We start from the raw sequence: 14,004 nt of genomic DNA on the forward strand, positions 1-14,004 counted from the left end.
ATATTTATTTATTTTTTTATATATTAAAATTAAAATATAATAAATAAAAATTTTTTTTTTTTTTTTTTTTTTTTTTTTTTTTTTTTTTTTTTAAAAAAAAAAAAAAAAAAAAAAAAAAAAAAAAAAAATATAAAAAAAAAAAAAAAAAAAAAAAAAAAAAAAAAAAAAAAAAAAAAAAATATATATATATATATAATGGTATAAATTATTATATATATATAATATTATATGTATAATTTTATATATTTTCTATCCTTCATATTTTATAAAAAAATATATAAAATATAAATATATATAAATTAATATATTTTACTTATATATAATATATATATATATATATATATATATATATTTATTTATATTTATTTACATATTTATCATATAAAATTTCACTTTTTTTTTCACCCACATTTAACATATGAATTATTGTGATCATACATGATCTTAAAAAATATTACCTATGTAAAATATGTATTAAGAATATCCAATTCCATAGTACATATATATAATAAAAAATATATATGCATTATATATTTTATATTTATATGTATTTATATATAATGAACAATGAATAAATAAATACATAAATCAAATGAATAATAAATTAATATTATAATAAATATTTATATATCCTTTTTTTTTTTTTTTTTTTTTTTTTTCCTTTTAATATAATCTTAATATTTTATATATATAAAACAAATTATAAATATGTATTCTAAAAAAATCATTTATATAATATATTTTTATCTTATAATACTTATTATATATATATATTCTTTTTTGAAAATATAATTCTTACATCTTATAATTATTTCAAAATTATATATATATATATATATATATATTATAACTCTTTGAAGAGTATACTGACCTTGTCAATTTTTTTTTGTTAAAATATAAATAGAAATTAATAAATATATTTTTTTCATTTTATTTTTTTATTTTAATTATTAATATATATATATATATATATATTTTTTTTATTTTATTTTATTTTGTTTTATTTTGTATTTTTTTTCCCTTTTATATTAAAGAGGTAATAAGTTTCATACCCATCGGCATATTATTTTTCTTCTTTTTATATATTTTTTTGAGAAATGGTTGAAAATAAGAGTAAGGTCAAAGATATCAGTTTGGCCCCCTTTGGAAAAATGCAGATGGAAATTTCTGAAAATGAAATGCCAGGATTAATGAGAATAAGAGAAGAATACGGAAAAGATCAGCCATTAAAAAATGCTAAAATTACTGGTTGCTTACATATGACTGTTGAATGTGCTTTATTAATTGAGACTTTACAAAAATTAGGAGCTCAAATTAGGTGGTGTTCATGTAATATTTATTCAACAGCTGATTATGCTGCAGCAGCTGTAAGTACATTAGAAAATGTAACGGTTTTTGCTTGGAAAAATGAAACGTTAGAAGAATACTGGTGGTGTGTTGAAAGTGCCCTTACGTGGGGTGATGGAGATGATAGTGGTCCAGATATGATTGTGGATGATGGTGGGGATGCAACCTTATTAGTTCATAAAGGTGTTGAGTATGAAAAATTATATGAAGAGAAAAATATATTACCTGATCCAGAAAAGGCAAAAAATGAAGAAGAAAGATGTTTTCTAACTTTATTAAAAAATTCCATATTAAAAAATCCAAAGAAATGGACAAATATTGCAAAGAAAATTATAGGTGTATCTGAAGAAACTACTACAGGAGTATTAAGATTAAAAAAAATGGACAAACAAAATGAATTATTATTTACTGCTATTAATGTAAATGATGCTGTTACTAAACAAAAATATGACAATGTGTATGGATGTAGACATTCTTTACCTGACGGATTGATGAGAGCTACTGATTTTTTAATCTCTGGAAAAATCGTTGTCATATGTGGATATGGTGATGTAGGTAAAGGATGTGCTTCTTCTATGAAAGGTTTAGGTGCAAGAGTATATATAACAGAAATTGATCCCATATGTGCTATACAAGCGGTTATGGAAGGATTTAATGTTGTTACATTAGAGGAAATTGTAGATAAAGGAGATTTTTTTATTACCTGTACAGGTAATGTTGATGTTATTAAATTAGAACACTTACTTAAAATGAAAAATAATGCTGTTGTTGGAAACATTGGTCATTTTGATGATGAAATACAAGTAAATGAACTTTTTAATCATAAAGGAATACATATAGAAAATGTAAAACCACAAGTTGATCGAATTACTTTACCTAATGGAAATAAACTTATTGTTTTAGCTAGAGGTAGATTATTAAATCTAGGATGTGCAACAGGACATCCAGCATTTGTTATGTCCTTTTCATTTTGTAACCAAACCTTTGCTCAGTTAGATTTATGGCAAAACAAAGATACAAAAAAATATGAAAAAAAAGTTTATTTGTTACCTAAACATCTTGATGAAAAGGTTGCTCTTTATCATTTGAAAAAATTGAACGCTTCCTTAACAGAATTGGATGACAATCAATGTCAATTCTTGGGAGTTAACAAAAGTGGTCCCTTTAAGAGTAACGAATACAGATATTAAAAAAATAAAAACAAAAATATATATATATATATATATATATATATGATTATATTTTATTTATGTTTTAATTATAAAGTATTTATATATTGTTTTATACGTTTAACATAATTATCATTTATAAAAATTTACCTACATATACAAACTAATTAATATATATATTTGTCAATATTATGTTTATGTGAATAATACGTTATTATATATATTGAGCAAATATATAGATTTATAAATTAATATATATGTATATGTCATATTAATAATTCTATTATATATTTTTATGCTTTTCTTCATGTGTAAAATATTAAAATGTATGTATATTAGTATGCATAAAAGTATAATAATAATTAAAATAAATATATATATATATATATAAAGAAAATTTTTATTAATTAATATATTTATGTTTTGTGTTTAAATGACTCATATATTTGTATTTATCAATGGAAATGTAATTTGTATTTACGTATATTTTGCAAGTTTTATCTTATTGATATATTATATATTTCATTGTTTTAGATTTATCTTTTTTTTTATTGTATGTTTGTCAATTTTTATGTAATAATGTGTTGTTTACACATAAAAATGTTAATAAAATTAAAAATTTTCTTCTTGTTTGTAAAATGTTTTTATATATATACTATTAAGTATGTACATATATATATATATATTGCACATTTATTTAAAAAAAAAGTATATATATATGTATATATATATATTTATTATTATTAATTTCATGATAATTATGTATTCATTTCATATTATTTTTTGGCGTATAAAACTTAAAGTTAATTTTTAACATAAATAAAAATATTATATTTTTTTGAAATATTGACATAAATAAAATATTATTATATAAAACCTAGGGGTAAACCCAATGATTGCATCATTTTTTCCTCTTGCAGTTTTTCTTGCAACTTTTTATTTATTTCATTTCTTTTTTTTAATTTTTCCTTTTCACTATTATCACTATGTATAACATCATCTACTTCCACATTTTTATCTTTTTGTATATTGTCAGTTTGCTGTGCATTTGCACTTGAATTATTTTGCTCATTATTAACAGAGTCATATTCTTTTTTTATATCGTCTACTTTTTCATAATAATAATTATCTCGTAGTTGTGTTCTTCTATTATGAAAATCACGTCTTCTTCGTGAGTAATCATATGTATCCTTATAATTTTTATGAATATCATTTTTTTTATAATCATATCTTCCATAATTATTATTTTCTCTAGAATGATTATATTTTCTATGATATTTTCTATCCTTATATTTTAAATCTTCATCATTAACAGATACATCAGATGCATAATGTCTTCTTTTATAATGTGTATCTTTTTTATAATTTTTATATTTTTCTCGTCTTTTATTTTTATATTTTTCTTCATCATATTTATCAGTATCATCACTTTCCGTGCTGCTACTAACTTGACTATCACGACTATATTTCCTCTTACTTATATATTTGTAATTTTCTCTATGAGATTTATGTCTTTTCCTGCTTCTTTTATTTTGTTCATCATTTTTTGATTTTTTTCTCTTATCTCTATGATGGTCTTTATGATAATACGAGGCATTTTCTTCATCACTAGTAACATGGGAATTTTCTTTTGAATCATATTTTCTATTATGTGTATCTTTTTCAATGGTGTCAGAACATGATTGGATCTCAGTATGAATATTTTTTTTATCATCTTTTTCTTTATTTTTACCTTGATCACTAACATTATCATCATTGTATGATTCATGATTACTAGTTTGCCCTTTATCATTCTTATTATCATCTTCATCTGATAAGTTGTCAGAATTTTCTATTTCTTTGTTTTTCTTTTTTTTCTTATCATTATGATGCTTACTAGGTTTTGTTTTATCTTTTTTCTTTTTTTGTTTTTCATCCTTGTCCTCATCATCACTATAATATTTAGATTCATTATCGCTATTAGAATATGTATATAAAGATGGAATACTTGATAACGGAGAATGACTTATAGAGGGAGAATTTTTTCTCTTTTTATTTTTCTCATGTTTTTTATATTTATATTTATATGAATAACTTGAATTACTGCTCGATTTATCATTAGTTTTGGACTTATAAGATATATTAATGTCTTCTTTTTTTTCTTTTCTTTTTTTTTCTATATTTTTGGGAATATCGTCATCTTCACTTTCTTTTGACATTTTCTTTTTTTTTAAGTAGAGTCCTTTTTCATTCTTCAGAATGTTTTTATTTTTCCTATAAAGAACAAAACAAAAAAAAAATATGTATATATGTTATATATATGTATATATATATATATATATATGTGCACATGATTAAAATATGCGATAAAACTTTATATTTATATATATATTACTTCTGATGATATTTATTATCCGAATCATATTCTTCTTCATTTTCATGTTTACTATTTTTTTTTTCTTTTGTTAACGAATGAATATTATCCCACTTACGATGCTTTTTTAACTCTTCCTCATTTTGCTCGTTTAATGATTTTTCATTATCATAAACGGGTATTAATTTAGGCATCTTATTTTATAAATATAAATATATATTTTTTTTTTTTTTTTTATTATGTACGCTATAAAAATATATTCTTTATTTAAAAATGATAAAGAAGAAAATATAAAAACAAATGAACAAGTAAAGAAATATATATATATACATATATATAATATTATTTTTTATTATTATAATCCATCCTTCTATATTTATATATATTGTAAAATAACGAACACGAAGAAATATCCTTTTAATATTAACCTTCATTCATGTAATGTTACGCATATATTTTTCATAGAATAAGTAAATTAAAAAAAAATTAAATTATAAAAAAAAGGAAAATAAAAGAAAAATTATATATATATATATATATATATATATAAGATATATATGTGCTTTTTTTTACTTTTTTTTTAATACATGGATAACTATATTATATTATGTTATATTATATTATATATTTATAATATGCTATTATATATTATATATGCTTGAAAGAAAAAAAAAGGAATTATATATATTATAAATAAAGAATTTATATTGTTATATCCGTATACATTTTCTTTAATATTTATAAATATTTTTGAAATAATTATGGAATAATATATTTTTTTGAAATGCATATTTCTTTAACAATGATCATAGGAAATTTACATATGTTTTTGAATTGTTCTCAAAATTGTTGAATGCTATATTGTAGGCATATATGATATAAAAAAATTGTTTAATTGTTTGTATTATAAAATTTTTTGCGTCTACATAATTTCACACAATAATATTAAAAATTATAAAATATTAATAAAATATATAGATGGATGAATAATAATATAAATTGTTGATAAATGTAATATATACATATATATATATATATATATATATATATATATATATGTGAACGCATGAATTCCAAATAGCATAATATATCTTCTTTTTAATTATTTTATTTTAGTTTCCTCTATAAAAATGTCCTAATTATATAATTGCAAACATCTAATCTTTTAACATGTTTAGTTTTAATATATGTATCTCTTAAATCGGTTAAAATATCTACAAAGAAATATATTATATAATAGCAAAACAAAAATATAAGAATATGAAAAAAAATATAACGATAGAAACATAATTTCATTTTATTACATATACATACATTAATAAACATTTTAAGAATATTACCCTTATAAGAACTACATAATATATTAAGAATAAAATTTATGCATTCACAAAATGATTCTTCAATCGATATTTTATCCTCTAAATAAGGAAAATATAATATATATATATATATATATATATATATATAATGTATGTAGAAATATTTTTATGAATATATATACATAAGTGTCATATATATATATTTTCTTTTACCACCATCTATAATAAGGCTACGAACAATTTTATGAAAAAACTTATTATCTATATGATTAATTCGATTGACATTCTTTAATTCGTCTGTTTTTATTAAGCGCTCTTTCAATATATGTTCATTATTCAAACATAACTGATAAATAAGAGATTGATATATAAAAGAATATATATATATATATATATAATATTTGTGCATATATTTTTCAACTTTTATATTTACCACAATAAGAATATTAAAAAAGGATTTCAAATTTTGACAGACATAAGAATATTTTTTTAAAAAGAACTGGTCACATAATCCTATTGCCCTCTTTGATATTAAAGAAAAATTAACCGTTTCAGATATATCTATTACAAAAAAATCATGAACATAAAATAATAAAGAAGAATACAATAAAATTATAATTGACCTATATTCTAATATTTTAAATGGAATATTATAAATTTTATATTTATTCATATATAAAATGAAATCGTGATTTTTAAAATAATTGAATAAATTAGTTTCATCATATTTAATATATTTGATATCCTTCATTTTATTATTTGAATTAAAAAATGTTTCCATATTTTTTATAAAGTCATCATTGTTATGTTGTATTATATTATCATCTCCATTTGTTATTTTATTTACATTTTCATTTGATGCTTGAATTATATCCCCGTTTGATATATTTTCATTATTATTTAATGAGTTCCAAGAAAAAAAGGAATTATACAAAATATTTTCATACTTCTTATATTCATAGAAATAATTAAAAAATATAGGATTTAAAACAAATAGGTTAATGCTATTTAAAAAATCATATGAATGTTTGTAGTACTTATGAATATTTATAATAAGTTGACTATAATCTGTTGATTGTAAAATATAATTTTTCAAAAATAAGAATTCTGAAAATTTGGGGTTTTTTAATATATCTTGAATAGATGCCATGTATGTATTCCAAATATCATAATTATTCTTTTGATTTATTTTTATAATTTTTAATATTCTTTCTTGTGTGTTCCCAAAATATGATAAAAACAATTGATGAGTATTTAATTCTTCTATCTTTTCATTCATATTATTTAATATAAATGAAAAACAATACAAGGCTTTATAATAAACTATATAAATACAACCACTTATATAATAAAATAAAAGATCTATTTGGTCGTTTATTCTTTTACGGATATGTAATTTGCTTTTTATATTTATATTATCCAAATATCTTATATCTCCATCATTATTTATATATTTTTCATAATTTATATGAATATCCTTAATTATGTATTTGCAGAAATACATACTCTTCACATCATTACACTCTAATATGTCACAAAGTTTCTCAACCAAACTTAAAAAGAAATAAGGAAAAAGAAAATATAGCTATATATATAAATATATATGTGTGTACACACACACACCTCTATATATAATTATATATATATATATATATATGTGTAATCAAAATTATGTATTTATTAAACTTTATTATTACCTTGTGTATTTAATAAAAAATAAAAATGAGTAAGGGTTCCTTATTTCAATCAAAAGGTGATAAATCATTTGACAGATTTTAATGATATTTTCAAATGTTTCATATATGTTTATATTCTTAAATATATATAATAAAAACATTGTACTTGCATATTCTAAAAAGGAATGTTTCACTTTATTTTTATTCTTTTTATAATTCTCAGATTCAATATCCTTTAATTCTAAACTTTTTTCATGAATTACAACTTTAAATAAATTCTCTTCATTTTGATGAAGATTAAAAATTTTTATTATTATATTACATAAAAACAGACAAAAATTATTATCAAAAAAAAACGTCTCTTTTTTAATAATATATTGTATTAAGAAATATACATAATATGTATTATACAACACTTCATCTGATAATAATTCTAGAATTAATTTTTGTTGGTTTATGTTATCATCTGAAAATTTGAATACTTCATAAATAATCTCTGAGCTTATTTTAATATTCAAAAGGTCATTACTAAGGTCGAGATTTTCAAAACGTTTCTGTTTCTTTATTCTATGTAAACGGACATATAAAAAAATGAATTACATTGATTATTTCATAAATAGGATACATTATATATATATGTGTGTATATATTTATGTATGTGTGCTTCTTTATTTTTATTAATACTTCATAAATACAATATCGAATATACTATTTTATATTATATATACAATGGAAATATTCAATTTATATCAAAATTTTCATAAGATATATTCTTACAACAAATCCTATTTTTTTTTTTTTTTTATCAATTTCACAACATATATCATTTACCTGTCTATATAAAATTGAAGATCAAATATTTCTACAGAAATATAACAATTTTTACTTATGCATATTCTGTCTTTTTTCGTCATTATGTTTTTCCTTATACTACTTATTTTATTAAATATTATATATAACAAAATTATTAAGTAAATTATATTTTTTTCTTCCATTCGTTGATGAACACATTCGTTCATAATTATGGTATGTATTATCTAAAATTAGAAGAAAAAAAAAAAAAAAAATGAAATAAAAATAAAATAAAATAAAAGGAAAATATTAATAATAATAAAAATTTTTTTTTTTTTTTTTTTTTTCATTACCTGTAAAATGAGAACGTACTTCTCTATATATTCATGTTCATTTAAAATGGAAAAGAATAACTTTATTAAATCATTCAATAGCAATAAAAAACTCTCATGTATATATGAATCTGTTAATCCTTTGTTCTTAATATTTTTATATGTTTCTATTGTTCCAGTAAATATTTGATTTAACATATATAGACAATTTATTGTGGTACTTTTATTTTGTATTTTATTTTTCAAATAATTTTCAAGAAAGAAATAATAGTTAGTAGGTTTTACATAAGATCCTATTAAATATAAAGAATTCATATATATTACCCATAATTCGAAATTTAATTTATTTTCAAATATGTCTAATAGAAAGGTTATGAAAGAAGGTATATGTTCTGTTATATTATCTTCAATAAAATAAAAAATTAGTAATATAATTTTGCTTCTCTCTAATTTTTCAAAATTTGTACAATCATCTATATTTTTATATAAATATTTAAAGTATGAATTTAATAATGTAAAAGCTAGTTGTTTACATTCTATATTAAATTTGTTGTGTGTTATATCAATATTTGTTATTTTATTTTCTATTAAGATATTTGAAATATGTTTATTACTTTTGATGAAATTATTTAGTAATACTTCATAATATTCTTTACTATATTCATTTTGTTTTTTATTCCCTTCCGTCAAATTGTAAATAATTTCGTTTACATTATCAGATATTGTATTATTATAATTATTTTCTTTTATATTAATATTTTCATTCATATCATCCCTTGGAAGATGACATTTTATATGATATTTTTTTTTCATTTCATCGTGATTTTGTTCTTCTTTTGTTTCTTTATCATTTATAATATGTAAATTAAGTTGATACATATTTTGGTTTATTAAGAAGGAGTTATTATATGAATGAGGAAAATAATAAAGGGTTAATGGTAAGGGTAAGGTATAATTTGTTTTATATGACCATTCAGGATAAAATTCATATATAATTTCTTCTTTAATATTGTTATTTACATGAAATGTTTTCTTTTTTGATAATAATTGTATATATAAGAATGATAATAATCTAAATATCTTATAATTATCAAAACAGGCTGAAAAAATATAAGGTAATAAAAATGTAACGAAATCATTGGAATCAGTATATTCATATAATAATATAAATAGAAATGAATAAAAATGGAATTTAACTTTTGTACTTTTATCATTAAATAATATGCATAAATAATTTATATGAACATAATTTGAATCATAAAAACTTTTTATAGGAATTATATTAGGATCCTTATAACCAATTAACATCTCAATAATTTTATAGTTTTTAGAATTATTATTATTTTTTATAATTAATTTAATCATTGTATCCATACATAGAATTTTTATTTTACTGTACCTATTACATAGACATTTTAAAAGACTTGTACAAATAACATAATGATAATTTATATATTCATCTTCTATTTCGTTTATAATCTTTTCAATCAAATTCATCATTATCTCATTTATGTAACTGCAACAATCAAACAAACCAACTAAACAAATTCGAATTATTTTATCTGAGTAATTTGAAAACTGAAAAAAAATTAAAACGAAACAAAGGACAATTTAAATAATATGTAAGTATATATGAACAGGACAGGAAATAAAAATTGAAAAGAATATATATATATATATATATATATATATATATAGGTATGTATAGAATGTAGAAATATTATGTATAACATATGAAGGCGTCATATAAATTAAGTTCCGATACTAAATCAAAGAAATAATCAAATTGGTTATGCTGTATATTCTTTTCAATTATTTATTATATATATATATATATATTTATATATTTATGTGTATGTATTTTATATTACTTGTTGTTTAGATATTATAAATAGGAGGTAATAAAAATATAGGAACAAGAAATATCGTCCATTCTCATTTAGAACATAATTTTTAAGTACCATAGGTTTATGATCAAACAAACGATGTGTGTCATCTCTTTCATCGGTGGGTATATTATACTTATCAGCATTTAAGATAAGAATCAGACAATCAAATATATATGAAATATATTTATTAATATTATTTTCATTTAATAAAATGAGGAATAAGTATATGACAAGTAAAATATCTTTTTCTTCTTTTTGATTAAAAACTAATAATAAACTATGAAACATTTTTGTTAATGCATAATCATAATAGTTATTGATGATACAAAAATAGAAGTATAAATTTTCTAGAATAAGGAAATTATTTTTTTTTAATTCATATATATATGTTTTTAATAATCTTTTCTTATCATTAGCATGTAATATTTCATGACTAATTTTATCTTTTACATCATATACATATTCATTTATATAATATTTTATTTTATTTAATATGTTATCTTTCAATAATTCTTTTCGTATACATAAGTTGATATTAAAATTTCTAAAATACGATTCATTATTATATTGAAATTTATCTTTTTTTACATCATTTAAATGGATGAAATTATTTTTTTTAATATTATCTTCTATATGTCTAATCTTTTTTTCAAGGATCAAATTATTATAATTATTATCATTGTCATCCTTTTTTTTATGGACACAACAGTATTTTTTATAACTACATAAAGTTTCTGCTATAATATTATCATATTGTTTAACTGTTTTCTTTTCCTTTTTTTCTTTGACGATATTGAATGTATAATTTTTCATTGTAGCAAATGGAATATAATGAAATGGAATACAGGAAGAATAAAAAATGAATTAAATAAAAAAAAGAAAAAACAAAACGGATTATAGGAAAGATATTAATATCAAAAGTGATTCTATTGAAAAATATAATTATACTTTTTAAATTATAAAGGAAAAGAAATATATACACACACAAAATATAATCCTATTACTTTCATTATATATGAATAAATAAAAAAAATAAATGTTTTGTATAATTGTTATAATGATTTATTAAATAATTTCAATTATCTACATTAATATAAGGAATAATTTTATTTATTTATTATTTTTTTTTTTGACGATTACATAAATGAGTACATAAAATCTATATATTATAATATAATAGTAGAAAGATAAATGAACAAATATCAATATATAAATATATATATATATATATATATAATACTTTTTATATTCTTCATTATAAGTTATAAGAAAATTTTACTTTATATAGGACAAAACAAGAGTGATATTTCACGATTTTTCATTATATGAAATAATATTATTTTTTATTTTTGTCGCGATATAATATATAATTAATGTATTATATATAATCCTTTAAAATAGATATTTTTATAAGTATATTTTTTAAGATATATGAAGAAATTTCTTACCATTTGTACTTAGATGTAAACTTAATTGGGCTCTATTAAGATTATAATATTTCTAAATAATAATAATATATATATATATATTTCATATAGTTATTTTTTATAAAACAAAGCATAACATTATATAGAATACCATTTCTTGAGCGCTAGTTATTATGTGTAAACTCATGGGTATATATTTAGATACAAACTTATATGAACATTTTATATATTATAAATTTTATTTTTGATATAAATATATTTATTTTAAAAAAAAATTCATTTATGATTTATATAACATTGTGTGTATTTTTTTTTTTTTTTTTTTTTTTTAAATTTATCTATTAAAAATAGATTAATTATATATATATATATATATATTAATTGTATAAATAGAATAATAATTATTGGTATATAATAGTCATAATATATTTGTTATTTTTAAAACAAATAAGGAAATAAAGAAAAAATAATATATAATAAAGAACAAAAGAATAAGAAAATGGATTAAATTCTACTTATATATATAGGATGAACACTTATTTCTAATAAAGAATAATTTTTTTTTTTTTTTAATTTTATTAATTTTTGTCCTGATATTAGAAGAAAAACCAAAAAACAAAAAAAAAAAAAAATATGGGGATAAATAGTTATTTTATGAAATATATTAAGGTGACGTATATCACTAGAAGAAGAAGTGAAATGAAAAAAACGATAGAAAATTTAAAGAATAACATTTACACATACAATACATATAGTTGTAAGAATATAATTTATCATATGAAAGATGTGGAAGGATCAAATATTAATAATAATGATTATAGTGTAAAAATTGATGAAAACATTGAACATTTATTAAAATTTATTAATCCATTAAATATATGTAATAAAAAAGATAATGATGAGAAAATAACATCTCTTTATAATATGAATAAAAATAATTTAGATATAAAAGAAGATCATAATTTATTATCAAGAAAAGATATGTACATTTTAAAATATAAAATTAATCATATTGTTGGAAAAAGAGGAAAAAGAGAACAGTATAGATATACTTATTTGAAATCACCATTTAAATATAAATATGCATTAAGACATTATGTTTTTGAAAAATATAAATATCATTTTTATTTCTATAATATAACACATTTTAATATACATATAATATTTAATATTATTTTATCATCTATGACAAGTAACACATCTGTTAAATGTAATATAAATTGGTTCTTTCCAGGTAAACATTTATTTGATTCGGATTTTTTAAGAAAATGCTTTCACATACTCATTGAAAAGAGTCTGAACAACAAGACGTTGAAAAATTACAATGAAATAAAAAAAATTATAGATTATTTTCAAGATGATGATAATAATAATCGTGAAAATAATCAACATATTAACAATAACGATGAGGATTCTAAATTGATGCCTTCTCACGATATCAACTTAGACCTTACAAAGTATAACATACAAAATATACTACCACTTTTTTTTGAAAATAAGTTATTCAGTGAAAATTATAAAAACTTATTTTTACACGAAGAAAAAAGTTTTAAAAATATTAAATCAAAAATGAGAAAAAAAAATCTACATTGGTTTATAAATAAAAATACAAATATATAATAAGTCATTAGTAAAAATCAAACACGAATATATGCATTAATCAGAATTTAAAAGAAAAAAAAAAAAAAAAAAATCAAAAA

General features: G+C 18.8%; 4 protein-coding genes across 4 annotated transcripts; 2 read left to right on the plus strand and 2 right to left on the minus strand.

Moving 5' to 3' along the window:
* Window positions 1-1,097: 1,097 nt before the first annotated feature.
* On the plus strand, window positions 1,098-2,537 carry PGSY75_0520900 (S-adenosyl-L-homocysteine hydrolase; the record flags this gene model as incomplete). The annotated part of the gene is made up of 1 exon (XM_018784490.1): window positions 1,098-2,537. The coding sequence occupies one exon, from the start codon at window positions 1,098-1,100 to the stop codon at window positions 2,535-2,537; it is 1,440 nt and encodes a 479-aa protein (XP_018643145.1).
* An 845-nt stretch (window positions 2,538-3,382) lies between these two features.
* On the minus strand, window positions 3,383-5,063 carry PGSY75_0521000 (hypothetical protein; the record flags this gene model as incomplete). Its single annotated transcript, XM_018784491.1, has 2 exons — window positions 3,383-4,769; window positions 4,891-5,063. The coding sequence occupies 2 exons, from the start codon at window positions 5,061-5,063 to the stop codon at window positions 3,383-3,385; spliced, it is 1,560 nt and encodes a 519-aa protein (XP_018643146.1).
* A 928-nt stretch (window positions 5,064-5,991) lies between these two features.
* PGSY75_0521100 (hypothetical protein) lies at window positions 5,992-11,690 on the minus strand (the record flags this gene model as incomplete). Its single annotated transcript, XM_018784492.1, has 8 exons — window positions 5,992-6,083; window positions 6,210-6,287; window positions 6,402-6,534; window positions 6,622-7,741; window positions 7,886-8,431; window positions 8,696-8,901; window positions 9,010-10,566; window positions 10,860-11,690. 8 exons carry the CDS (start codon window positions 11,688-11,690, stop codon window positions 5,992-5,994), a joined length of 4,563 nt encoding a protein of 1,520 aa, XP_018643147.1.
* A 1,247-nt stretch (window positions 11,691-12,937) lies between these two features.
* Window positions 12,938-13,924, plus strand: PGSY75_0521200 (hypothetical protein; the record flags this gene model as incomplete). Its single annotated transcript, XM_018784493.1, has 1 exon — window positions 12,938-13,924. One exon carries the CDS (start codon window positions 12,938-12,940, stop codon window positions 13,922-13,924), a length of 987 nt encoding a protein of 328 aa, XP_018643148.1.
* Between the last annotated feature and the right edge of the window lie 80 nt (window positions 13,925-14,004).

Source organism: Plasmodium gaboni, chromosome 5 (assembly GCF_001602025.1).
Source record: "Plasmodium gaboni strain SY75 chromosome 5, whole genome shotgun sequence".
Taxonomy (NCBI): domain Eukaryota; phylum Apicomplexa; class Aconoidasida; order Haemosporida; family Plasmodiidae; genus Plasmodium; species Plasmodium gaboni.